The sequence below is a fragment of the Ammospiza caudacuta genome, chromosome 10 (assembly GCF_027887145.1).
Source record: "Ammospiza caudacuta isolate bAmmCau1 chromosome 10, bAmmCau1.pri, whole genome shotgun sequence".
Lineage (NCBI taxonomy): Eukaryota > Metazoa > Chordata > Aves > Passeriformes > Passerellidae > Ammospiza > Ammospiza caudacuta.
The window spans coordinates 9,318,053-9,345,229 of record NC_080602.1 but is presented as its reverse complement, the minus strand read 5'-3'; the positions used below and the strand labels follow the sequence as shown (position 1 = coordinate 9,345,229).

At 41.6% G+C, this 27,177-nt stretch overlaps 1 protein-coding gene across 1 annotated transcript in view; it reads right to left on the bottom strand.

Moving 5' to 3' along the window:
• The window catches only part of TLN2 (talin 2), a 146,484-nt gene that overhangs the window by 18,320 nt on the left and 100,987 nt on the right, over positions 1-27,177 (bottom strand). The window contains exons 32-51 of the mRNA XM_058811020.1: positions 26,116-26,209; positions 24,525-24,614; positions 23,258-23,380; positions 21,878-22,021; positions 21,239-21,400; positions 20,014-20,154; positions 18,729-18,910; positions 18,190-18,322; positions 16,678-16,779; positions 15,763-15,933; positions 14,998-15,144; positions 14,056-14,157; positions 12,613-12,732; positions 10,954-11,100; positions 10,054-10,220; positions 9,147-9,330; positions 8,400-8,525; positions 7,990-8,106; positions 5,757-5,942; positions 1,673-1,780 (exon numbers count right to left, since the gene is read on the bottom strand). Coding sequence (XP_058667003.1) covers positions 1,673-1,780; positions 5,757-5,942; positions 7,990-8,106; positions 8,400-8,525; positions 9,147-9,330; positions 10,054-10,220; positions 10,954-11,100; positions 12,613-12,732; positions 14,056-14,157; positions 14,998-15,144; positions 15,763-15,933; positions 16,678-16,779; positions 18,190-18,322; positions 18,729-18,910; positions 20,014-20,154; positions 21,239-21,400; positions 21,878-22,021; positions 23,258-23,380; positions 24,525-24,614; positions 26,116-26,209 — 2,746 coding nt within the window. The remainder of the gene's footprint in view (positions 1-1,672; positions 1,781-5,756; positions 5,943-7,989; positions 8,107-8,399; positions 8,526-9,146; positions 9,331-10,053; positions 10,221-10,953; positions 11,101-12,612; positions 12,733-14,055; positions 14,158-14,997; positions 15,145-15,762; positions 15,934-16,677; positions 16,780-18,189; positions 18,323-18,728; positions 18,911-20,013; positions 20,155-21,238; positions 21,401-21,877; positions 22,022-23,257; positions 23,381-24,524; positions 24,615-26,115; positions 26,210-27,177) is intronic.

Below are 27,177 nucleotides of genomic sequence, written 5' to 3'. Positions count from 1 at the left end.
CTAATACTTACCAGTTTTATTATGATGTGCAGAATTCAGCTGGAATTAGCGTGTTCCTGGCCCTACCCCCAGCTAGGTGATTAATGCAATAGTGCTTTGAGCAAACAAGTCACTTTGTGCCACGTGCCCAATGCAACATTACCCAATTAATACACTGGCTTGAGAAATTTTAGATATTGCATCTGACAACTCTTGTACCTAACAAATATCATTTCCAAAGAAGGATGGCTGCCCTGTAAGCATCCCTAGCCTGAGCACTGAGGGTATAACTGAATTTACTGACAGCTGTATCACAGGGTGCCAGATGGACCAATTGGAGATTCCTCATCCCACATGATCTGCATTTCTGGAGGTTATAAATTAATGAGATTGCAGACCTAGGGGTTCTAAACCACCAGAGGCAGCCAACACTGGGGTAGGGACAGGGTGGGTATGAGGGGGCAGAACTTGCTTGTGGCTTCAGGGTTAAAAGGCTTAAGGTAGAAAAGGCCTGTTACTTCAATAAAATGGAACATGCCTTTCTTACCTTAAGCCTCTTGACTTTGCAGAGAGACAGAAATAAAATGAGCAAAAGTGTTTGGTCTGTTCTGGCACTCAGTTTGAAACACATAGTGCTGGCCTTCTAGGGGTCAAATCTGAAAAATTCCCCACAGTCCTCTAAACTAAAAATGGATCAGACATCTAATGCTAAATCACTTACTGCAATACAGCTCTAAAAATTCCACTAGCAAGTTCCAATTCTTTTAAAACTATTTTAACTGCTAGTGACAAGCACAACTGTGACTGGACTTTTACTTTATATATAAATTTCAGCAAGTTGATGCAAATAATTACACATGCTCTGTTCTCAGCAGAAAAAACTGATTTGGGTTTGCTAATGTGCAGTTATGGCTGCAAATTTCAGTTTCACAGACTTTAATATGTCAGCTGAGAGCCACCTAAAAGAAACTGCTGGTCATCCATGAAGCTGATTGCTGATTTAAGTCTTCTCATAAACATTAGTTCAAACACATTTTATTGCTTCCTACAAAAGTAATAGCATCAGAAGAACAAGTATTATGGGGTAACTAATATATCATGGGATAACTAATATATTATGGGATAATTATGTATGGTCAAGCAAAGCCCACTGACAGCAGGGTTCATGAGTTTGCATTTGAGTGTAGAAGTTTTATGCAGAGCTTTGGGGGTGCCATGTCTGATGTGTTGGAGGGTTCTTTGTGAGGCAGTGCTGGCTGGGGATTTTGGGATGGCTTGGAGTAGGTGTGGCTGTGAGAGTAACAGTAACACTGATGTAACAGTGCCTTAATGAAGATTGTGTAACCTCTTCAGTCTGGGGCACAGCCCTGTGCCTAACATGTCTGGTGTTTACTGTGGGCTTAAAAGAATGCTGAAATGTCTTAGTTTACTTCCTTTGTCACAACCTTTTTTAGGTTCAGATCCAGATTGCCTCCAATCTGATCCAGAATGCAGCTCCATTTAGGTACTCCAGTATTCCTCCTGTCTCACAGAGCTGAAATATAGAGTTTCCTTTAGCTTTCTATGGCAACAAAACTGCATAACCTTGTGACAAACTGACAAAAATGTGTCACTAGCAGTCACTGTAGAAAGAGGGCAGGGAGATAACTCTCTTTGGAAGCAATCCAGTGTGTGCATGCAGATGAGTCCTCACCAGGAGAACGTGCTCCAGGAGCTCCAGGTATCCCAGGGTACATTCTGTTCCGAAGCGCAGGGCTCTCTCCCGAACTTCTTCACTCACATCTGGGTGGTAGGATGCTTGCTGAGGAGGCAAAACAACATCAGCATCCAAAAGGATCACACAAGAGAAGATCAGCACAGCACAGAGATGGGGGAAAGAGAAGGGAGGAGATTTTTTTTTGCACTGTGCAAATGACATTTGAGCTCAAGGGCCAGCCATTTCTGTTGTAAGCAAACGGTGCTGGAAAAGCAGCAGAGCTGCAGTTCTGCAAGGGCTCATTAATGCTGTTAGCTTGACAGAGATTTAACACAGCAACAGCAGGGCTGGAACCATCTGCTAAAATACAGAAAGAAGCTGCAGCAGAGTCAGGTCTTTGTAAGGATTTCCACTGAGTGTCACGTCTGGCACCTGACATAAGCCCGACTAATTCAACCATTTTATTTTCAATGAAAAGTGAAACCTGCAGCCTCTTCAAGCCTTGTGCTTTCTCCAATAAACTTCTAGGGAACTTTTTTATTGAGCAGAAGTACCACTTGTTGCCAAGGGGAAGTTCCCAAAACACACAGCATTTCCTCTCACAGAACAGCTCCTTCCATTCCTGCTTCTCTTATCTCCCGCTGGGACGGGGATTATCTCACAGCTCACTTATTCTGCAAACCCGCAGCATGCCGAGCAGGGCGGCGCTGGTCTCTGGGCTCCCTCTGCAGGGGAGCTGGGGATGAGCAGAGCACGGAAACCGCAGGAGCCACCTCCCCTCCTCATCCCCACACCCTGGCCGAGGGGATGGAGATCACAGAATCACAGAATCACAGAAGTTCAAGACTGGAAGAGACCTATAAGATCATCAAGTCCAGCCGACGTTCTAACTGTTCAACTAGATCATGGCAGCAAGTGCCACATCCAGTCTTTTTTTGAATTCTTCAAGGGATGATGACTCCACCACCTCACTGGGTAAATGATTCCAGTATCTGACCACTAACAGTACTGAATTTCCTCATCCTCAGCATGCTTCAAACGAGCTGCCAAAGCCCACAAAGTTCAGAACAGTTTTGGAATTTTCAAACAGGGCAAAGGGCCTCTAAGTGTTTCTTATGCATGCATTGTAAAGAATCCTAAAATGTCTCTTCTGCATTTAAATATTACTGTAACACAGGGAATTAGAGGAAGCATCTGTAGGAGGGAAATAGGAGGGAAATTCCTTCTATGTTTTGCATACATAGCCAAGACTGGTATCAGAATATTTTGGGAGTATTTTTAAGGTTCAGTATAAATTTTGTGTACTTCACAGCAGGCTAAAGAGGTGACAGAAATAATTTTAGGAAATCATTTTCATAATCCAAAAACATCCAAACACACATCTCACTATACCAGTTGGGACTTGCAACAGAAATGTTCTCCCCACCGGCCCTGGGCAGAAGGGCTGAAAACTGAAAAGTGTCTGAAGAAGCAGAACACACACTTGTTTCCTCATGCTGAAGCTTCCTTCACCATCAGCCCTCCTTTTCTCTCCACACGCCAGCACTACCTGCCTGTGGTCCAACTCCCAGCCCACCAGCAGCCCTGGTGCCTCAGGGAGGGAGGTGTGTGAGGGAGCTCCCCCTGAGCCATTTTTCCCTGGCTGAGCCCCAGCTGGGCTGTGTCTGCTCCCAGGGCCTGTGCTCCAGCCTGGCTCTGCTCAGCTGCCTCCAGTGCTGAGAAAAGGTGAGAAGTTGTTTCCCTCCATCCACTGCCTCTGGAATGAGCTCAGTGATTGCTCACTTCCATTGCTTCCTATGGGTTTGATAGGCCTTTCATATCTGCTTCCTCTCCAACAGCAACCACTCCATACAGTGATACTGTGCACAGGTTAATTATGGCATTATTTTATACAAACACATAATAAAAAAACAGAAATTGTTAGCTTAGGGCCTGCTCTAACATTCAAAAAATGTAATTACAGCATTTCCACTGACTTTAATGAGAGTTGTCTCAGTACATCCCACAATAAGCATCCTTATTGTGTTTTGAAATGGCATCTCCTCATAACAACTGAATTAGTAATGAGCACTGTAAATTCATCTATAGCACAGGCATCTACATAACTGTTAATCCTGACTCCTTCTACTACTTGCCTTAGGCAAGAGGCAATTAAATAGAGCTTACATTCAAATTCCTGACACTGGGGAGGTCAGAGCTATGTTCTGTACAATTCTACCACAGATCATATACATGCACTTTTGTCTTGGCCCAAAGAACATAAAATCTGATAACCTATCAGTGCTATTTCTACAAAGTACCTTAATATCACTATAAAACCCCTCCAGTGTTTGTCAAATACCACAAAACCCAAGTCCCGTTGCATCACACAGCTTTTACAGCGTAGTAGGGCTAAGAGTGCTGGTTCCTATCCCTAAAATTCAAGGAATGTGGCTTATCATGAAAATGCCACATCCAGTAATCAATTTGTAGAATTAATGGCATAAGATTTCTAAGACTCTGAGCAAAATTCATAGAAACGAAGTTTTCTAAATCAAGTCTGGTTAAAAATCTGCATTTAAAATCTTTGTTAAATGATACAGCTATTTTCTCATACATTTTAGATAATGCACAAAAATTAGTATTCTTGGAGACTTTTATTCTTGTTTGTCCAATAAATGGTCTTGGTGTTAAGAAAGTAGACTAGATCTCAGGCCTTGGCACTGTGTAATTACAGCAAGTAAAATAATTCCCAGCCCTTTTCCTTCTGTAGGATCCTTTCTTTGTGAAAGCAATTCCCTGGGAGATCACAAAGGCTTTTCCAGCATCCCAGACCTCCACTGTTCCATTTACAGGAAGCTTCATACTGTCAGCCACTTACAGTGCACAAACCATTCAAAATCATTAAATTAACTGGGAGCAAATGTAGACATAAAAACATTTAAAAATTAATGTTCATAAATAGATATTCAAAAGAAATTTTGGTTCCGGGTTCAATTCAAACGTGTTGAGTATTTGAAGACTCAGAATTCCTTTTTAGTAAAGCAAAAACCTAGTTTTTCTAGTATTTGTCAATCCATAGAGTCAGAGAAAGAAAAACTAGCTTTAGTCCAAAGGGTAGGTCCTTTAAAATGTAGTGGGCTGTGCATGCATGGAAGTGTTTTATAACATTACTAAAACCAGAGGATTCTGTTCCTGAGAATTTGCTGCCTGTTTGGAAAGATAAATCAAAATCTGAAGCATGCAAAGTGGTTAGACACTAAAAAACCTGCTACAAAGCTAAGTCAATATAAAAAGTTTCATTCAATGGTTTTGTATAAAGGCAGTTCTAAAGCAGAACTTGCACTTTTGAAAGAGGATCATATTTAAAACAAAATAACCCTTCTGTTTGGGCAGTATTAGGCTAAAAATCACTCTGGGACTGATGTAGGCAGTTAGGATTTGACCAGATACTGAAAATCAGACACCACACAGAGCACCATTATTTCACTGTCACCTTCCATAAATGGAAAGGCAAAAGTAAATAACTGTGATTTACAGGCAAAGGCAGTTTGCTACTACAATCACTACTGAAAATCAAATAGAATGAGATCTTCATAATCCCATTTTTTAATCATTTATGCCTAGAAATTTTATCATCAGAACAAGGCCAAATGGCTTAAGAGTCATTTATGTAGCATACAGTGTAGAAAATAGAGCTACAGCTATTTTTATAAAAATTTGCAATAAAAATTGCACACATTTTTGAAAAGAACAAAAGAAATTGAGCAAACCCACAGACTTAGTCAGGGGGAAAAGAATTAAAGACAGATCAGAGTGATTTCTTTCACCAATCCTTTCACTTTTCTAGGAACACTGAAATTATATTTGTGACCACAGGAATATTTGTATATTCTACTACTTGCACAAATTGTTTGTCTCCTGACTGGAAACCAGGAAATTTCAAAAAATTCACAAAAAACCCTTCCTGAAAGAGCTTTCCTTAAAATTACCTTAACTTTCTCATACGAAAAGCAGAAAACTGAACAAAATACACAACGTTCTATGGATTTAGAGGCACAAACACAAGAAGAGCAGTGTCAGCAAGGAAGGGAATGTTTACCTTACAGGCTGTCAGCATGTCAGACACTGCCTTGCGGCTCAGGTTTGCTGTGGCAATCACATCCTCCTGCCTGCACGAGTTCCCAGCTGCCACAGCTTTGGCAGTTGCCATGGTGATGCCTTTCGTCATCCGGATGGATTCCTCAGGTGATGATGTCTTCTCTGGAACCTCACTGGACTGAAACACCTAAAAGTGAAAGCAGAGGGAAAGACTGATAGCCAAGTCAGAGCAGAACAACCACGAGAGAGACAGCAAAAGGAAGCAGCCTTTGAACAGCAGGAAATGAGAAACATATTTGGAGAACTTGGATATCATTGCTGCTTGTCATGGGCCTGGATCTGATAAGCCTGCTCACCTACAGACACCACGGAGGAACAATAAGCTGAGGGAAGGAGACAATAAAAAAGGTTAACCCTTTAATCTCATCTGCATTTAACTACCCACAAAACAGTTACAGGCAGCTGTTCAGAGCCTTACCAGGTGAAAATGAAAGGCACAGTAATATTATGAAAGGAACAGTAATTCCTTTCATTATATTCTTTCTGCTCCTTTCATTATATTCTTTTCTCATCCTGACTGCTGTTTAGCCTGGTCTGATGACATAAGGAGATCCTTCCCCTGCAGAGGCTGGACCCTACCCAGTGCTTGTTGATAGCACAGAGCAGTGGAGACTGAGAACATCACCACTAAAATATTCAAATGTGTCTTAAAAAAGCAGAGGTGGAGCGTTGTCTCTGAGGCTATATTTAGTCTCCCTTAGAAACCTGAAGATAGAATTTTGCAGGGTGAATAATGTGAAAATAGTTCAAATTACCTGACAATACACAAATTATGGAATACTGGAACTGTGGGAAGGTGTAGGTAACAAGAGCTGCACAACCTTAATTTGATCACATGTTTTCTTCTCCCAAGCTTTAGTCTGTATTTGCTTGCCTTTCTTTTAATGTACACCCTTTATTTGCCTGCCATTATTTTACTGTGCAGGGGCAATTTGGAGTGCACAATTAATCAGGAGATTTCTTGACCACACACAGTGCAACCTAAGCAGGCCGGTGGTTTCAGATTGCAAATGTCTGGACACAGTGAGCCTGGTCTATCCTGTGCTCCTGGTAAATCAGTTTTTCACTTCTTCTCTCCAGAAACAGAAGCAATGTTAAAAAATGAATTCTAGTTGTACATGCAAAGACATCCCTCAGTGTTGCTCAGAGTCAGCCCCTGGAATTCCAGATCAAGCCTGACACATTTTCTTGAGTACCTGTGTGCCACCCTCTGTTCTCCCCAGGAATGAGATGACAACACCACAAGCAGAGGTTCAGCCCTCAGCAATGCTGACAAAAGCAAGAGGAACACTTCAAACAGGTACCAACCAAACTGAGAATGATGTGATAACCCAGTGACAGATCTGAGCAGGGTTTAGCTCAGAGTTACAGGATGGGATGTAACAGCCAGGCCTTCATGAGGATACACAACAGTAACTGGTGAGATAATGTACAGAACATGCCTGATCAGGAACCACATCAGGAGGTCTTATGACTGCCATATGAATTCCCAATGACTATAAACAGATATTTAAAAAGAAAATATTTTAAAATAAATTTCCTCATTACAACAGCTTTGCTCACACAGTAAAAAGTGGATGTTTGATGGAGAGCATTTGACAAGACAAAATGGTGCCACAGTGCAGTTATGGTGTAAGAATTGCTAATCCACTGCCTATATAACAAAGCATTTCCTGCTGAAGACTGTATCTACAGGGCTTTTTAAAACAAAAATGGACTGTAACTAGAGGAAGGAAAAAATCAGGCTTCTTCACAATCATGCAGGTATTAATTTATGTCATTCATGATTATGCTAGCAAAGAAAAAACCCTAAATATACTTTATGTCTTAAGAGGAAGGAAAACAATTGTCATGGTATAACACTTCATTTGAGAGAGAATTCCACACTGCCATTAATTCCTGCTTACACAGGATATTCACAGCAGGCCATGTATCACAGGTGCAATCATTCCATAATAAGGGAAAAATAGAAACAAGTTTGAACTGCAGACACAGATGAGAGTGATGTTGAGGAGACACTACCAAAGCCAGGATGAAAAAAAAAGTGAACAGCATCAGATCAGAAAACAATATCTGTACTGAAAGCTGAAAGTCTAATGATAAAACAAGCAATTGCTCCCAGCTTTGTGTAAGGACACACTTGCAAAAACCACTACAACAATTCAGTTCTGTACCGTGAGCTCCTGTTTGATGTACTCAATTGTGGCCTCAAGGGCTCTTGTCCCTCGAGTGGCTTCATCTTCTACTGCTTTAACAGTCTTCAAGAGGGATGTGACATTTGTTACCATCACCTGAAGAGGAGAAGCAAAGCAAAAAAATAACATGTGAATCCTTCCTCCTGTGTTCAGGGTATGAGGCAAGGCAAGCTGGGAAGCATTGTCAATTCTAATAGGACCTAAGAGATTTCATGAATTCTACTTGTTACAGGACTAAATACCAACTCTTGTGTTGGCCATGATACCATGATAATTAAACAAATAAAGGTGTTTTCAGGCAATTAGAAAATGCTGACATCAAAATTCCACATGTTTATCAAATGTGATTGCACAGACACTTGCAAATAAAATTAACACTAAGGTTTTACCTTGGCAGCACCTTTCAGCTGGTACATGGATGGATCATCTGCTGGTTTGCTGGCAGCTCCTTTGGTGGCACTAATGAGATCAGAAAGGGCTTTTGCAACATCCTTGATAGCATTGATCAGAACAACCTAAGGAATGAGAAACAGCCATAAGGCTCAGGCAATAAAGCATGAAGGTGTGATTTTTAGACCACAGCTAAAAGAAATCTGTGTCTTTTTCAAACATCTGCAATTTGCTTGCCTGCCTCCATTTTACTGAGATCCAAACAAGAAACTGAAGAAATATTAGGGATTATCCACATAAAAAAGTTGTAGAGTTAATTGAAAAACAAGACACATATAGCTGGAGAATGGCAAGAGTTTGTCAGCCTACACAAATAATACACAGCACAGTCCAGACATAAGCTGGATAAAGCAGCTTTAAAGCCCTGCAAGCTCTTCAGAACAAAACTGGGATGAGCCAGAGTTCCAATGACAGGTCAGTAAAAATGAGCCAATACTTGCCAGAAGCATCCCAGCTGGAACACAGCAGTGAAATAAAAGCAGAAGGATTACACAAAGGCCTGACTCGTTCCAATCAATGCTTGAGCCTTTTGACTGTATTCTAAACAAGTGATATCTGAGTAAACCCAGAAAACTTCCAGAGGAGATGAACCATATTGTGTTTCCTAAAAGCATTAAATCACACAAAGTTCTACCAAATGAAAACTGTTCTCTGTAAGAGTATCAGAAAATCTTAAAACTTCTCACCTGTGTTTCAGGATCATCAGATCCCAAGCTCGCTGCTCCCAATTTTACTACCTCAGCAAGTTGTGTGATGGTGTTAGCTGATGACTGAGCTGCTTGGGCCAGTTTATCCTGACTTGAGGCAGCACCAGAAACCAACAATTTTGTGTCTTCAACTAAAGCTTTTGCTGTTTTCAGGATATTTTCCCTGTAGCAAAAGAAGAGGAAGCAGAGAGGCAGTGGAAAATGAGAAGAGGGGAAAAAATGAGTTTTCCAGAGTTATGGTGACTAACATGAAAGAGCTGATCTAAATCATCATACCAATGTCCCTTCATAACATAACACAACACAGGTCAAAGGTGTAAGTTAAAAGAAAACAAACCCAAAAGCAACTATGAAAACAGCAGCAGAGCATTTGGGGCAAATGCAGGGCAGTGTAATAAAATGAGCCCATCTTGAAAAGAAAGAGATTGGGCAGTAGCATGGGAGATCATTGTATTTGAATACTAAAATAAAATCTGGCCATGCTGTGAGAGAAGTACCAGCTGATGAACATCCATAATAATGAGCATATTGTAAGAAAAACTGAAGTAGTCACAGGTGAGGGAGGTAGAAGGAAGAATGGCAGCATGAACAGAGAGTGTGTCCTGGTCAGGGTTCCCCACCCCCTCCCACCCATATCCGTGTTTTGACATGTCAGGACAACAAAGCCAAAGCAACATTTAGGTAAAAGAAGAAATAATTTTGAGTATGTAGTTCACAAACAAGTCACATTCCAGGTTTCCTATTCCTCCTCTCACTCCCCTGCCTCATTCAGTTTCATTCACAGGAATCCAAAAAGGTAAAAATTTATCTCCATGTCCCAGTCTCTTCTGCCAGTTCCACTGTTCCCCTGGGCACGCACTCTTCCATCTTTTCCAGCAACACTGACCTGTGATCTGCAAATGATTCATTGTTCTCAGCATTAAGGGTTCCAGCAGTAGCAAACATGATAGTGGTGTCCAGATCTGCAATTATCCCAGACACAGCACTGGCTGCAGTGATACAGGCTTGTGTGCCTTTGTTCCCTGCTTGGAGGGCAGATAAAACCAAGGAGACCTAGAAGAGCAAAAAGAAACAATTGAAAGAAAGTTGGTCCTGTGAATCATTACTACTCTCTTTATCAGCTTTAACTTTAATTACTAGGTACTGTCTAACTCTGTCTAAATTTGGAATTGTCACTGCTCCTGGGATCCATCATGAAACTGGTACAGCTGAGAGCACATTCACACAGGCTGAACCAATGGTGTTTGGTGAGATGTGAAAACTCCTGGCACCAACTCTCAATGTTCATGTCCAATAAAAGGAGAGAGATGCCATCAAAAGGGTTCAACAAAACTACCCGGGACATTTATTTGAAGGGGATGTTTCCAAGGAACAAGAAGCCCCAGAGTTTGAAGATGCAGTTCGAGGCAGTTACTTCTGTCCTAAAAGGGGAGGACATTGCTGCATGAAACCACATGTCACTGACCAACCTCACAGTAACTGTGACCTGGGAGTGCCCCATAAGGCACAAGAGCCATCTCACATCTTAGGAGATTGTTTGGACCAATCTCCCTCTGATAGGAGATTGAAGTTTTATTGCAAGGCCTGAGGAAGGACTATCATGGGCTAATCCAGCACAGGAACACTGAATGCTTGAAAGAGAAGCAAGACCTTTGGGTAATTCAGACACTGTTGTACTACAGTGCAAAGCTAAAAGAAACACTTTCCTGAATCCAGTTTGACTGGTTTACTCCCAGTGGGAGCTGGGTAGACAAACACCAGGGGGTAACAAGGAAAGCCAGCTCACCTTTTCTGTGACAGCACGAGCACATTCTATCAACTCCCTTTTGGTGTAGCTGTCTGTAGGGCATATCTGGAGAGCTCCAGCTTTTTGTACAAGAAATATACACCCATGGCCAAGCTCCTGCACCCGAGTCCTGATCTGGAACCCAATCTAGATGGCAAAGAAGGCACAGGGAAAAAGGAAGAAAGCAAATAAATAAATGTCATGCTGGTACACAGTGTCAACAGAAATGGAAACACTGTCTCTCTGGTGAATATCAATATTTTGCCCACCACTATAACTTCTCCAAAGATCAGAAAAAAAGCACAGATGTAATTGCATCTACACATGAAGCACAACCCTATAAAGGCTCCCTCATGAAACAGGGCAGGAATGACTCAGAAAGAGAAGGGTAAGGAGGTAACTGAGTCAAAGGGACATAATTCAACCATGTGCAACTTCACATTTAAACAATGCACTGTCCAGAACTGCCCTGTCAGCATGAGCTGTACTCAAGGTATGTTCAGCAGGTAAAAGCACATGGTAGTGTTCACTGCTGAAACTGGGTCAAAAAGTAGGTAAGTATGTGATTCTTTTTGCTTGGTTTTGAACCTTGCACAGTCTTCACTCTCCAGAATCAATCACATCCATGTGGAGCACTGAAATGGGGAAAATCCTGCTATTACTTCTGATTTATTAATAATCCTACATCCTAATATGTGCAGTCCCTCTTCTGAAACATAGCTGTAGTCCCTGCATGTATGCCCTCATTCCAGGGTGATTTGGGATTAATCCATGAGCAGGACTCACAGCCATTAGTATCACAAATGGAATTATTTTAACCTCAGGCACAAAGTAACATGCAGAAATCGTAATTCAATTTAACAATATTGGGCCAAGTGCAATTGCTTTTCATGTAGCTGCTGAGCACAAAACACTTAAGTCTATCAGCAGGATGTGTAAGCACAAAGTCAAAAACTCTTGAAAAGACTTTTATGTAGATAATCTGATACATCTGGAGAAGGTGAGATACCCTCTACCCCATCTTGACAAAGTTTGTCTATGCTCCAGTAAGAAGAGAGGGGTGAAAGGGCTGTGCAGCTGTGCTCAGAGAAGATGCAGCAACTCCCAAACAGGTTAATGCAACTGAGGTGAACAGCCCATCCTCCTCATGTAGCACGAGGCAAGTAAGATACTTGTCCCACATCACATTCCAGCTCTGAGCTATGGAGGATGTCGTTCAGCAAAAGACACTTGTGCCCCATGTGATTAAAGTGTGAAGAATCTCACTTTTAGGATAGCAAGTTATACTTAAAATCACTTACAGGCAAGATAAAAAAAAATATAAATATTTGTAACTTGTCAAAACATGCAAGATTGAAGGAAAGCCACATAGTAACAAGTGAAGAGTTTTAAGAGTTTTCATTGTATTTACAAGTTGCCTGTGGGTGAAAGCCCCAAGTAATTTAGGAGGTTCTGTTGTTGTCTATGGAATTATCCACTTTTATCCTGAGCTGTTTCTTTCTAAAGCCAGACAGAGCTTTTTGACAACAGGTTTCTGTTTTTTTGACTGGGCAATTCTTATAACAAGGCTTGTCACCTTTACTGTGCTCTTCACAGTAAAAGAACACCCTTGTTAACATCACCATGTAGAGGGAATAAAGAGGTCTAAGGGCTGCAGACCTCCTCAGGTTCTGCCGTAGCTGCAGCCATTCGGCCCTGCAGAGCCAAATGCCCATAGTCATTGGTCATTTGCGATGCCAGTCCTCCCAGCTCCTCCGGGTTAGTAACCGACTTAGTCATCTGCAAAGAGAACACAGGCAAGAGAAACAGAAAATGGACAGGCGTGAGGATAACTTGTTAATACACCCCAGTTAGAAGCACACTCATCTGTTTGGCCACGCTGATAAAATGGGGTAATCCGCTTGCCATGGAATGGACGTGTCCTCCAGCAAGAATTCCAGAGGAAACTCAAGCAAACATGCTTTATTAGAGTCATGGCAACTGGGCAGGTGCTGCAGACACCGAGGAATCCAAGAGCAGCAGTTAGAGCCAATACTTCACTCTTTGACACACAGGGGGCCATTGGCCAGGTACAACTATTCAGACTGGGAAGGAAAGTGGGGTTTGTGTGTCACAGCCATCTCATTTTGTCAAAGGTGAGCTAATCCCCATCAGCCTCAGCTGAGATGTGGAAGCACGGAAATGGAAAAAATCTGAGGAACAATGCAAAACACATCTCAGATGAGGGAACAGGATGGAGAAGAAATAGGCAGGATGACACAGAATGTCTCAGTACAAATAACTGAATCTCTCTTTAGAAAATTCCTATCTTTTAACAGAGATAGTTCTTCTGTCTCAAATTAATGTAAGTAAATGCAATGGAGGTCCATTCCTGGGACAAAACTAGTTTTAGACCAATTTTTACTGTCATAGATAGCAGAATCATGGACCTGTCTTGACTTCAAGAGCAATCAACTTCATGAAAAGTCCTGTCTGTAGCACTCACAGAAACATCAACTCTCTCAACAACAAATTAGCAACCACTGTACTGTTCCAAGGGAAGACACATTATGCATTACTGTGAAACACAAGTCAAGAAAAATCTCAATTCAAGAGGTGTCACTTTTTTCTTTCTTTAAACCCAGGTGAGTCATAGAAATAAAAGAAAAGGATAGTGTGGGATGTTGATCTGCATTCATTCATGAAGCATTATAGAGCTTTGAAAACACTGATGCTATTTCACTTGCTACATGAAACAGTAAGTGTGAAAAATTATCCCAAAGTCGTTGATGAACAAAAGGTGGCATTTCAGCCCAGTTATATGGACTGATGAAAAAACATGTGGTTTTCCTTTTATTTCCTCTCAAAAATGAGCCAAAGAAAGAGCTTTTGTGCAGAAAGGCCACAATACAATCCAGTGCTCCTCCTGTAGAGTACCCCTCCATTATTATACCACTAAGATGCAAGAGTCAAATCAACAAGATCATCACTCCTTTTGCTCTATTACCCCAAAAGAGATGAGGTTATTGAAAATTTGATGATCAAGAGTGTCTCAATACTGTGCAGATAATTCCGTGTTCCTTACGTACATGGAATTTGGACCTTGCCAAGGTAATTTCTTACCATTTCCTGTGCTGTAACAGCAATGGCTTTAGAATATTTCACCACAGTGGTCTGATAATCAACAAAAGTTCCTTTTGGATCTGGAGGTGTACCTTCATCCAGCTGCAAGACAAAGGGAAAACCACAGCATTAAAAATTCACAATAAACAGCATACTTTACAGGCAACAGTAAAATTGTATTATATATTCAATTCTGTGATCTCTCTCAAGATACACAAGTGAAAAAAGTGCACCAGGATGTACAAAGAAGTTCAGCAAATACTTGACCCCAAGTTATGAGCATGGAAAATGCAGAGAATGTACAGAGCAAAGTACAGTTTTTGAGCATGAGGTTTACTTCTCATGCAAGATCAAATAATTTGCTCTTCTCTGCTAACAGAGAAAGGTGAAACAGTTACAAACCAAAATGTTCATGACAGAAGATAATGTAAGATTTCTTTATATGCTAAAGTATTTAATCTTTAAGTCAGGATAGGAAAGGCCAAATATTTGGATTGAACTCATGTACACTTTGCAACCATACATCTTCGGTAGAATGCATTACAAAGCACAGCAGGGCATTTCAGGCTTTGACAGCTTCTCTGAAAGTAACTTGCTTCAAGGTTGGCTGCTGTTCATTTAAGAGACTAACATGAAAAATTAGGGAAAAAAAAGGAAGCAAAAGTAAGAGGTCACTTGACCTAAGATGATAGTTAAATGGCAGAATATTACAGAACAAATATTTTGTAGGAATTCTACTGACAGGTACCATGTAGGTTGTAAAGGTGAGCACCATGGCCCACATCAGTTTTATTTTACAATATGCAAAATCAATTAATCTTCAGGTTTCCTGTGACAACATTTCATGACTGAACACTAAATCAGCACCAGTTTGTCCAAAGCTCTGCATTGTGGATCAGCTTTCAAACACAAAGTGAGAAAGGGGTTTATTTCTATGCTCACCTTGGTCATTGCCTCTGCAATTGAGTCCACCATACCTCCAACCATGCCAACTTCACTTGCAGCTTCATTTAAAGTGACCATGATGTCATCCACAGCCTCCTTCATCAGCTGTGCAGCCTCAGTGATGGCATCGTGAGTGTGAGATGCCTGGAGGACACAGAATGAGAGAACTGAGACAGTCAGAGATTTTCTCTCTGCAAAACAATGTGTATGAATGAATCAGAAGTGTAAGAAATTAAAACAGTAAAGGCACTGAAAATAACACCTCTGGGCAAAGATGACAAGTCAAAACACTGCAGCAAAGCAGACAGAACAAAACTTGGTAACTCCTACAAGGAGCTGTGGCACATGACACTTTCAGCCTCAGGTGCCACAGCCTTTTTGAATGTCCTCTAAAGACAGCAACTCTCTGAAAGCCACCAATGGCACCTGAGTTATGTAATGCTGTGTAATGCTGCTCTTTCCTGCCAAGGGTCCCCAAACCATTGGGCCATGCACCAGACAAGCCCTGCTTTTTAACCCTTTGCTTTCTCTGTAGAAGCCTAGATTGCTGCTGTCATACCCTGACTGTGACCCCTGAGACAATGCTGTGAGAAGACTGGAATCCTGTCCTGGAGAAATGTTCCTACTCTCAGGAGACACCAGGAGAGCTGCCACTGGCACTTGGACTGCAGACATATCCCTTGGCTGTACAGCAGGTACATGCTGGGTTTTCTGCCATTCTTGCCTTCTACTCTCACCCTTAATGCCACACAACCACCTTACCTTGGGGTTTCCTCCCCCTTCTTTGGCAGCATACAGTATCTGTAAGGCAGATTCTGCTAGAGTCTTGCTCTGGTCCAGCACAGTCATCTGTTGCTGATGATTCAGTGTCTTGGATGCCACACCAACTGCAGCTGAAACGAGGGGTTCGAAGTAACTTGCCAGCTGTGTTACCTAAGAAAGCCAGAAGAACCCCAGGAAGCCATTAACCATACCTCTCAGGTGGAACAGAGAAAACACATTCCCTGCTTGCCCCTGGGATGTGGGTTAGCTCAAGGAGCACAGTGCTCCTGCACTGTACAGCACTGGGTTTGGATCATGTGCCCAGGGACTGGGTCTGCCCTCACTGCCCAACTCCTTTGCAAAGCCACAGGTCTGCTCCTCCAAAAGCACATGGCCCCTTGAGGTTCCATCAGACTGTTCAAGACTGTCACAGGAGCCACATGCTATTCAACATCTCCTCTGGGCAAGGGAGGAACCTCTCAATCTTTGTTGCCTCTGAAGTTTTTACTCTCAAGAATATACAGGATGACAACTTGCTATGTGAGAAACTTCTAAATCTTGCAATAACCATGGTAAATATGCTTTTGGTATGTGCATTCTAACATTTGTTTTTTTGGACAGACATCCTAAAGCATGAGCTTGACTCTACTTATATAACATATAACAGAGGAGAGAGAGACATTTACACAAGGCCCCTAACCAAAAACCTCAATAAGAATCTCTCCCCTCTAGCCCAACATGTAAAAAGCTTTATTTGGTCTTGGCTCTGAGTATTTGAAACTTCCACCCTTTTTTTCTTACTACAAATGTGTTCTTCTGCTCTCCCATAGGAAGAGAAACTGCCATCAAATTGGGCTCTTCCCTAACATTCAGCTGTCCAAGATCTCAAAAGCCTCTGTCATGGCAGCACAGTACCTTGTGCCCCAGCTGAGCTGCCTCTCCCCGAGCTGCAGTGGCTATGGGATCAATGAGGTGGCCAATTTCCTGTACAACTGAGGTCAGCTGCTCCTGTAGAGCCTAAAAGAGAGAGAAATTGTCAGTTGCTATCACAGCTGTTCTCCCACTTGAAAATCACCCTTGGACCAGCCAACATCCTCAAAGCTGTTCAAGTGACCTGCTATGGCAGAATGCAGGAATCCACACTGCTGGTTTTCCTCACATACTGCCTCATTTCTTCTCCCTTATCCTCTTTCAACAACAGCAGCCCTGAGATGGGCCTGCTCCTCTTAGGTTTATATGACAGATCTGGGGAGAGAGTGCTGACACCAGCAAACTCAGGGCTAGGTGTTCTTTCTCACTGCAATGTGATTAAGGATCCCCTGACACCTCCCAAGCTATTTTCACCCTGATAAAGATTTAGTATCACTGCACCAATCAGAAAACTGCCAGGAGCACTGATTTAAGTGTGATGAGACATTTTTCAAAGCAAAAAATACAATGCAAGAGCAAAAAACTCTGCCACAGATTTTGAAGCAAGTGGGACAAGTCCACTGGCAAAGGAAAAATGTCACATCTCTGAAGGACAGAGATGAGGAGTGACCTCCTGATTACAATCTGCAGGACAGGAGTAAAGACATTAAAAGCATATTAGTGGCCTGGTCAAGACATAAATACTGGCTTTTAATTCAGAGGCACTTGATGTCTTGACAGCCATCAGGATTAAGGTCACTCTCATGATAGGGAACAGAAAAAAAATTGTTTTTGCCCTTTGTTACATTCCTTTACTGCTTTATAACTGCCATTTTTGGTAACATTTACTTCAGTTCAACATGGTGAACACAATAACTGCATTTCAATTAAAATGAATGATAACATATTTCCTGCAATGACTTCTTTTGCACAGCTTCATTTGGTCTGACATGTTTTTAGTATGCAATGTTACAGCCTGAAGGAGCCACTCCAATAAACATGTCAGTTCAGGAAAAAACAGTATGAAAAGGCATAAATACCAAGATGAGAATCTCAGTGTGGGTTGACACACTGAAGAGGGAAGCTTTCTTAAAGTGAACATATCAATATCAACTTCAAATTTCACTTATCAAAGGACAAATTAGGCATTAAGAATAAAGAACATTGACATTTATGTCATTGGACTTCTATAACAGACCAGCTTCAGAAACAAATTTATTAAGAATCTTCAGAACCTAATCCTAGTTTCCACATGGCAAGGCACCACAAAAACTCTATCAGTCTGTCATTTCAGCATAGGAAGTAAGAGTAAAATGTGGGTGGCAGCAAAAAATAACTACTTTCACCCCTACTACTCCCTGGTGATTTTGGGATCTTTGAAGAAGTGATTCACTTTTGTCTGTGTATGACTTTGCCTAGAAAGACCCCAACAAGGACATTTCTCCCCTCACTGGCAGTGCTGTGGTTGAGCAGCAGGGTGTCCAGCCCTGCTGTGTCTGTCCCTGCCCTCTGCCTCACCTCCACAGAGATGTCATCCCTGGTGGCCAGGCTCTGGCTCACAGCAGCCAGCGATGCCTGCTCAATGTCCCTGATGCACCTGTTGATGCCATCGATGGAGAAATCACATTCACGCTGCCCTGGGGCCTTGTCCCTGCAAGACAAACACTCAGCTGAGCATGGTGCAAGGAGCAGGGTCTTTCCTGAATGCACACAGGACCTCTTAAAAAAAAAAAAACAACCCAAAAACTTATTTCCTGCATGTTGCTACACGATCTCCATGGAGGTAATATCAGCTAGTGTTCATTTTCCACAGCATTCTTTATTACATTTACCTTAGAGTGAATTGGGGGTGGAACCAGAGAAGGAGAACAGAACACAAACACACAACAGCCCTGTGCTGCAGGGTGCTGCAGTCATCAATTATGATTAAACACCCAGTGTAACTGGGGAGATATTGTGCATCACAGAGTCATTTCCATCAGAGAAAAATAACAGTGCTAATGGCCATATGGCATTTTTCTTTATGAACAGTAGCTCAATTGCTACAGAAGACATACCTGATAGAGGTAATAAGACTCTTGATAGAATCTGAGACTGTGTGGGAATGCCCTGCTAGTACAGACCATGTAGGAGGGTCTTTGGGATTGATAGCTAGAGAACGGGCGGTTTTGATCAACAAAGATGAGCTCTCCAACATTGTCCTGGCAGAAACCAGAATTGGCTCCTGTGCTTGTGATCCCTGTGGTCAAGAAGGTATAAGAACAGAAAGAACATCTGAATTATTGTTCAAGTTCATCCACACTTTCTGCTCCTAGAAGTCTATTTAATTAACAGCATTAAAATGGAATTATAATCCCCTCCATTGTACTATTATATTCACAGATAGTCAACACAGAAATAGAACAAAAACAATCAGTCCAATAGCCTTCTCTGAAACATACTTAAGAAATATGTCTCAAGAAATGCATTTTCCAGCTGAGAAACAATGACTTGTCCAGTTGCAGACTACAGAAATATCACTGAAAATACACTTTGTCACAAAAATTCTTGTCATCAACAGATGTGCCCTTTCCCCAGTCAGATTAACTCCAAGTGATGACTGATGATTCTTGACTGGCTTTTCATCTGTGTATGTATTTTATTTTATAATCTGATAAATCCAGGTACCACAGGCCTGGAGGACACATTTAGATTTCAGTTACAGCCCCACAGCTGTAAGAGTGCAACAGCTGCTGCATCATCTGATACTGCCATCTGGAACAGAGCCTGACAAAAGCAGGAAGCAGCCCCTGGAGGGCCAGCAACAACACATGACCTCTACTCCAAAGCTTTTACAGAGCTTGAGGGGTTTTCTTTTTTATCTTTTCCCTGTGAAAAAACCCAAACTCAATGAATCCCTTATTAGTCTCTTAACATTCTACTCTGCTGTAGTTACACAGTTTGAGGATGGAGAACTTGTGGGCAAAAAGGAAAAAACCCAGCAACATCTTTTTGATTCTTGTCAGAACTAACTAGGTTCCATTTGTTAAAACTGCTCTTGAGGGAAAACAAAGGGTATTTACAATTGTATTGCATGGAAGGATCCAGCTACCAAAACATGCAAATCCCCTGTGCTGTATGGCTTTGATAACAGCAGACTTGCAGCACTTACTGTAGCCAAACTGTGCAACCTGCTGATAGAAAAGTCAATGTCAGAGGTTAAACACAAGACAGCAGAATGCCCTGAGAACACCCAGAAAGCCAAGGAAATATTTTGGGGTTTTTACACTCACTCTCTCCCAACTTGTGATTAATTCAACATTTCCAGCTTTTGGAGGATGGAAATGCAGTATCCTGCCTTACCTCAGTGCTGATCTGTGCTGGGATGCTGACAAATTCTGGGTTTGAAGCAAATGCTGTCAGATTTTCCACAGCCTCTATTAAAGGTGCAGTGGCAGTTCTGCACTTGTTGCGGTTCTCCTCTGAGAAATCTCCATCCAGTGCCTGGAAATGAAATCAGGATTGAGCTCTGCCTGAACAGGTTTCTTTAGCAAAATGGAAGGAAGAGGACTTAAGTCTTCCTAGTTTTAAACCACTGCATGTTGAGGATATTTGAAAGCTCCTTCATAAACAAGACTGATGCAAAGAATGTGATCTTTTAGGAGTGTGTTTCCTTCCTCAGCTGGTTACTGACCCTAAACTGCTGCAGGTTTTCTGTCACTGCACTCTGATGAATCCCTCAGGTCTCTCTCTGATGAGACTCAAGTCTCTCAAGTGTCCCAGGACCTCACACTCCAAAGGTGGAAGAGGCTAACTCCCATCTTTTTGTGGTTTGTGAAGGTGGTTGTTTTCTATGGGCAAATTTTGAAAATTCTCAGTTATTTTTGTTTTAAGCAAATCATTAATATATTGCCCTCATTTTCACTCAAGTCAACTGATCTCTCTCACAATCAGAATAAACATTTCAGCTAATGAAATCAGATTAGATCAGTTAATGGCTTCCAGAAGGGTTCAGACTTGTGAATTCTCCACAGCTTCACAAATATTACTTCTGCTTGCATGAAAAAACCTACTCCCTACCAAACTGCTGGAAGAAATCTTGAAAATAAAAGGTTACTATTAACAAGAGACTACATAAATGGCTTCTGTTTGGTTCCCACTATTATTTATTTCCTTTTTTTTTTTCCTCTGTTGATAAGGTAAAGCTGTCAGAAGCAGCTCCAAAAACCTCCATATACTGGGGAACTTAACACCATTAAAAACCTTCACATTCAGTTGCTTGCAGATTATTATGGTGCAAGATCATTAAATACATCAATCCCTTCATACTGGATGGGTCAGCTGTCTCTCCTAATATTAAAACTACCCAATTTTTTTCAACTTGAATTCAGCAGTTACTCCATTGAACATGTTTTCCAATTCAGATCTTCAAAAATTTAATTAGTTATTTTTTAAAGCATGCATGCCCAAGAATATAAAAAGATATTTATAACTGTTCTGATTGTGTCTCAACAGGGGGAAAAAACCAAACAAGAAAACCCTCTAAATCACAAAGGAAGAAGAAAGCACAACTGAGCAGCATTTGTACCTTGATAGTTTTAACCAGGTTAGCAGTGCTGTTTGCAACTTCCTTGGCAGATTGCACAAAGTGTCTCTTGGCAACAGGATTTGCTGTTTTTGATGAAGCAATGCGACAGGCGTTGCACAGAGCAGACGTGTGCTTGGCCACGATGGTGGCAGCTGATAGCACCTGTAAAAGCCAGCACAGAACAGGCACAAGGTTTAGGACCTGTAAAAGCCAGCACAGAACAGGCACAAGGTTTAGGACCTGTAAAAACCAGCACAGAACAGGCACAAGGTTTAGGACCTGTTAAAGCCAGCACAGAACAGGCACAAGGTTTAGGACCTGTAAAAACCAGCACAGAACAGGCACAATGTCTTAACCCACAAGGTTTAGGACCTGTAAAAGCCAGCAGAGAACAGGCACAAGGTTTAGGACCTGTAAAAACCAGCACAGAACAGGTACTATGTTTTAACCCACAATGTTTAGGACCTGTAAAAGCCAGCACAGAACAGGCACAATGAGGTTACTGTGGGACAGTAACCACACTGCAGCTCTGCGCATCAGCATCCAAAGCCAGGCAACAGAGTCCAACCAAAACTCCTTGGAATGGACAGGAACAAAGCAAAGTCCCTTGTCCCAACAGGGATGGTCCCTCTGCATCACCTGGGATGGGCTGCTTGCTGGATCCACCAGGTTCTGACAGGCCATCTGGATCGCTTGGTTGGCACGGGCAAACTGGATTGGGTCAACGAGGCCCTGCTGACCAGCCTGGCTGTTTGGATCTGAGATACCGACCAGGTAAGCAGCCTACAAATGGGGAAAAGAAGAAAACAATCCTAATAAATCATGTTCATTGTGTCTAGGATCTCTGGTAAGCTGGCCATATGTCATAGCACATGGTGGTCAGAGATAATTCAGAAATCATACTGTGAAACACAATTACCATTTGTTTTTAGCAATACATCACCAGAATCCACTGAAACCAAGAAAATATACCCTTACACTTGAGAAATTTAATTAGTTGAAACAAAACTAATAGTCCACTGTTCAGACAACTGCTGTTCCTGAAAGCATTGCTTGTCACTTGCACAGCCAATAGAGCTTTAAGGATTGCAGGTACTGGCAAATTATTTACTGTATTAGCCATAGTTGGAGGCAGTGGAGGGTTTTGTCAAGACCATAAAAGCAATCCAGCAATGGCACTTCTGCTGAGTGCAGGTCCTACCAGGCCTGCAGCTGCTGGTCTCACTGCAGCCCAGAGTGTCTGATGGCCAACCTTACCTCCTCTCTCAGTTAAAAGTTTCATGCCTCTCAACAACCACAACTTAACTGTCACAATCACATGAAGATTCCTCATCTCTAATACAGGTACAATTATCTGTCACCTTAATATGCCAGTAAGGCAACTCAGAGTTAGATGTGAACGAGATTTAGTCCATACCAATGCATTACACATTTGGGGAAATAAGGAAGAGGTTTTCAGATGCAGAGCATGATCCCCACAGCCAAATCCTTCACCAAGGTGACTGTATCAGCTCTTTATAGTTCACTATATTGTTATCAGATCAGTGAAACCACAGAGATCAGACCCTAATTTAGAATTTTGGTTATTCCAAAAGTATCTGAACAGCTGAAACAGGTTTCGTTTTAGTTTCAATGTCTGAAACTTGTAGTGCTCCCTAAGAACTTCTACAAACTACAACTTGATTTATTACTTTTAACTGTGGCTTTTTTGTGCATGTCTCTATGATATAACAGTTCTGAGCTTGAACTAGAAACATGAATTCCATATGCTGCAGCTTTGCTTTATCCTCAGCAAAGCTTCCTTCTACATGGTATTTCCCTTCCTTAGAAAATACTCATGTTATTGCACTCTGCTCCTCCTGCACTTTGTGCAATTTCTGTGACATACACAGAACACACTGTGTAATACAAACTCATCACTTGCTTGATCACAGGGAAGTGAATTTCAGATTACAGACCCAGAACATGAGCTTGCTAAAAAATAAAATCTTAATTGCTTTACAGCCTTCAGTCTCTTACCTGAGCTGCTGCCTCTGTGAGGCCACAAAGAGCCTTGGATGCAACTCCAACACATTCTCCAAAGACTAGAAGATCCCCAGTTTTTGCATTCTGGGAAATGCCTGCCATTGATTCTCCAAGAACCTCAGAAATTAAAAAAACAAAGTTATCTTCCAAATATGCATCCCTTCCACTTAGAGGCAAGCAATTGCTGGCCTGAAACCCATTTTGGCCCACAAACCCCCTGGACTTAGCTTCAGAATATTTAGATTTCTCTAAAGTGGGCACATTGCTCTGTGTCATGTCAGGGATCAGGCATGCTCACCAACACTGGACTGACAGGGAACAGAAGCTCTGCTGCAGCTCAAATGACTGAGAGGGTACAGAATTACCCCTCATTCATTCTGCTGTCATCCATTAATTATTTATTATTATTAATTATTATTTATTAATTAATTATTATTTAATTAACAGCTAACCTGGCACTAGGTGCATTTCATGCAGCCTGCATGGCAGTCCTGCAGATGCTGTTGACACCTACAGGATCATCTTTGTACCCAAACTCACTGAAGCTTAGTGGGAATGAACTGCACCTGGACTTCTGGAACCATCTTAGGGTCAGAATGCACATGAATTCCCACATTATGTCCCACTGAATTCAGTTCACTTGGATTTAGAATTCAAAATGAGCTCTGACTGCAGTACAGCATCAGATGCAAGATGACACACACATCCATTAGGTATTTTCTTTTAGAGAAGAAGGAATATGAGACCATTCCAACAAATCAAATAATAAGGACACAAAAGCCAGCTTCAAAGGAAGATGTACAGCAGAGTTTGATTAAAAGTAAGTGAAGAAGTTTCCCACAGGTTTTCTGATGTGGTGGGGTGTCTGGACTGCTCAGACATTTGGCAGAATGGGATTTCATTGTCAAGCCCTCCCATTCATGCTTTGGGCTGTTCTAACATAGCTGCAGTCAAAATACAGCACCCAAAGTATGGCATGCTGTCTACTGCATGTCAAGGAGAGGAAGGGAGAGAGCAGAAGCTTTCAGAGCATTGTGTACCTGTCACTTAATTAAAAATTTCTTACTGAGGCAATACAGTAAGTGACCAAAACCTGAAATTACCTGTAAGAAACCAATCTCAGGCAGAGTTTATCAAGGAGTGTAGCAGCCATTTTAGCAATAAACACTGACTGCACCTCTAACGTTCAATATGCATGTGGAAACCTTTGAAAATCCAAACACATTTTATAACTCACAGAGAGGTGGGAAAAAGAAATTACCTTGGAGTTTTCCATGACGCCCTCAATACAATCAAAATATGAGAGATCACTCACAGGCTCATTTGGGTTATCCAGCATTCCCTTCACTGTCTGAAATAGTGAAAGCAACTGATTATTGACACTCTGAAACACTGAGCTGAGAAGAACACAGACCTTCATGCCTATTCTGCTTATCCCAGTGTAAGCTGACATGTTTGTCTCCAGCAAGCAGCCAAAGCTACACATTCCTGAGGGTGTGCCATGCAGGAAACTGCACCCAACAGGAACTGAGCTCTGGGAACTCCATGTTTGTGCACCACCAATCTCTTGGAAACTCAGGTTTACCTCGTGTTTGTGATGAGTGATATATGGCCAAAGGTGCTCAGCTTGACATGAGACAATCTGGTTTTCTGTCAGGTGTCAACAGTGTAACACATGCTTTCAGTACTATTTTATATTTCATAACCAGATTTAAAGAAGTGATAAGAAAAGCAGCTGCCATTTGTTGAGCATTGTCTGGAAACACAAAGGGTTACTGAACTGAGTACACCTGCCTGCCTCTTACAGTATCAGATTCCCCCAGCACAGGAAAATTTTCTGCCAGGAAACTACACAGTTGGGTTTAATTTCTTTTTTTGAGGTGATTCTGAGTCCTGAATATAACAATGTGACAATCAGTCACATATCCATTGAGAAGAATGAATGTAGTTAGATAATGAAACTTGTAAAAAGCTGCAAAATGCAGGAGACTAATTCTTTTATACATTAAAATATCTGTAGCACACCTTTTTTCAAGTCTTAAGGAACACTATTTTACTGCCAAATATCATGCAGAAAAGACTTTTAATCCTTCTGATGAAAGTGAAATCAGTATGGACTTGCATATTAAGAAAAATCACAATATCCTGAAATGACTTTGGTATCCTTGTGATACTAAGGGCTGGAAATAAAAATTTTAATGGTATTTTATGCTCTCCACACAGGCCAGTCACCCCTTGATGTTTTGACCTTGACAGTAACCAACAAATATCTAGTTGAAATTAAAAGATTATTTCCTTCTACTGACAGTGGCCTGTCTGTGATCAGTGGAGGTCTCTCAACTGACCCATTATTTAGCCAGCCAAATCTTTCACTCAGGACCAAGAACTTATCTTGCAAGAACCTGTATTGACACACACATTGTATCAGTCTGACAGGGAAGGCACAAACAAGGCATTAAAAGTCTACACTAAGAATGGTCAAGGTAGAAGATTCCAAACATCATCCTAAAGTGGGATGTCAGCAACAACTTCTTGCAAGTGGAAAAATCAAGATATTGCAGCTCCCTCCAGTGCACTGGAAAACATCCATCTTGTCATGATTCTTCCTTAATGAACAGTAAGTATGAATAATAGGGACTAAAGTGTATCTTTGGAGGGCAGGACAGAGGAGATGGGGACAGGGCAGCAAATTTCATTCTGGCCAAACCTACCAGATGTTTACATGGGTTCCATGCTCACCTTGTACACAGCTAAAACCCCTGCCACAGATGAAGTGAGAGGACAGTATCAGGAGCTATTCAGACACAGAATATAAGGGAAACAACATAAGAACTTTTGACATATAGTAATACCTCCAGTTCTCTGAGTGCATTATCACATTCCTTCTGCCCAGGAGCTTGTTGGGTGCACAGTGTGATGAGCTGGTTTATACTCTCAGTCACAGCTCTGGGGAGAGTAGGAGGAAAGAAGGTGCATTTTAAAATTGAACTATTCCTCTTAGTAAAACTGTTGTCATTAAATGTATACTGCATAAAGTTATACAACTTGGATTATCTACTACACAGCTGAGCCCAGCAGCCAAACTGGTGGCACATCTGGGAAAACACTGGTGACAAAGGACACAACATCACCTGGCAGCAGGTCAAGGTCAACCTATTACACTGTCACAGTGACACATGTAGCTGCTAAAAGGTATTTCAGCACTTCTCCAGGTCTGACATTAACTGAATAATTTCTCAACTTCCAGCCCAGAAGCCCTGAAGGATCCAGAAACAAGTGTCTGGTATGGAAAACAATGGTGAATGTAAAGTAAATGTTATTTACCTTTCTCTAGCAGTCTTGTCTCACATACTGTAACACACACAATCCTGCTATATCTATAGTCTTTTAGTGAATCAGTCTTTTTTCTCTTTAACAAATAATTGATATTCTCCCATAGGTTTATATCCCCAGAGAACAAGTTATGCAAAGGCATTGTGTTCCTGTGGGAGTTCACAGCTCCTGCACACAGGCTGAACCTGACATACCACAGTCACTGTCTGTCTTTCTGATCAATGCTCTGATAATAGACAACATTCATTATAACTACATTAACTCAGACTCATGACTAACAAGCCAGGAAAAGTGGCATCTAGAAGAAGAGAAAATCAGTGAAATTGGAGTGCATGGAGAGTATGCTTTCCTCTGGCCTTGGAAACTGAACAGCATTTGCATCACTTTCCCTTTCAGAAAACAGGCACTTGATAACTTATCATGATTACCTGGCTGGATGGTATCCTACTGTTACAAGAGGAAACAGGATGTGTTTATTACATTTAACATGTTTATGTTAAATTCCAGGCAAAAGAATGGAAACTAATAGACATGTTTAACTGAGACTCCTACCCTTTTCAGCAGCCTTGGTGTCCTTGTGG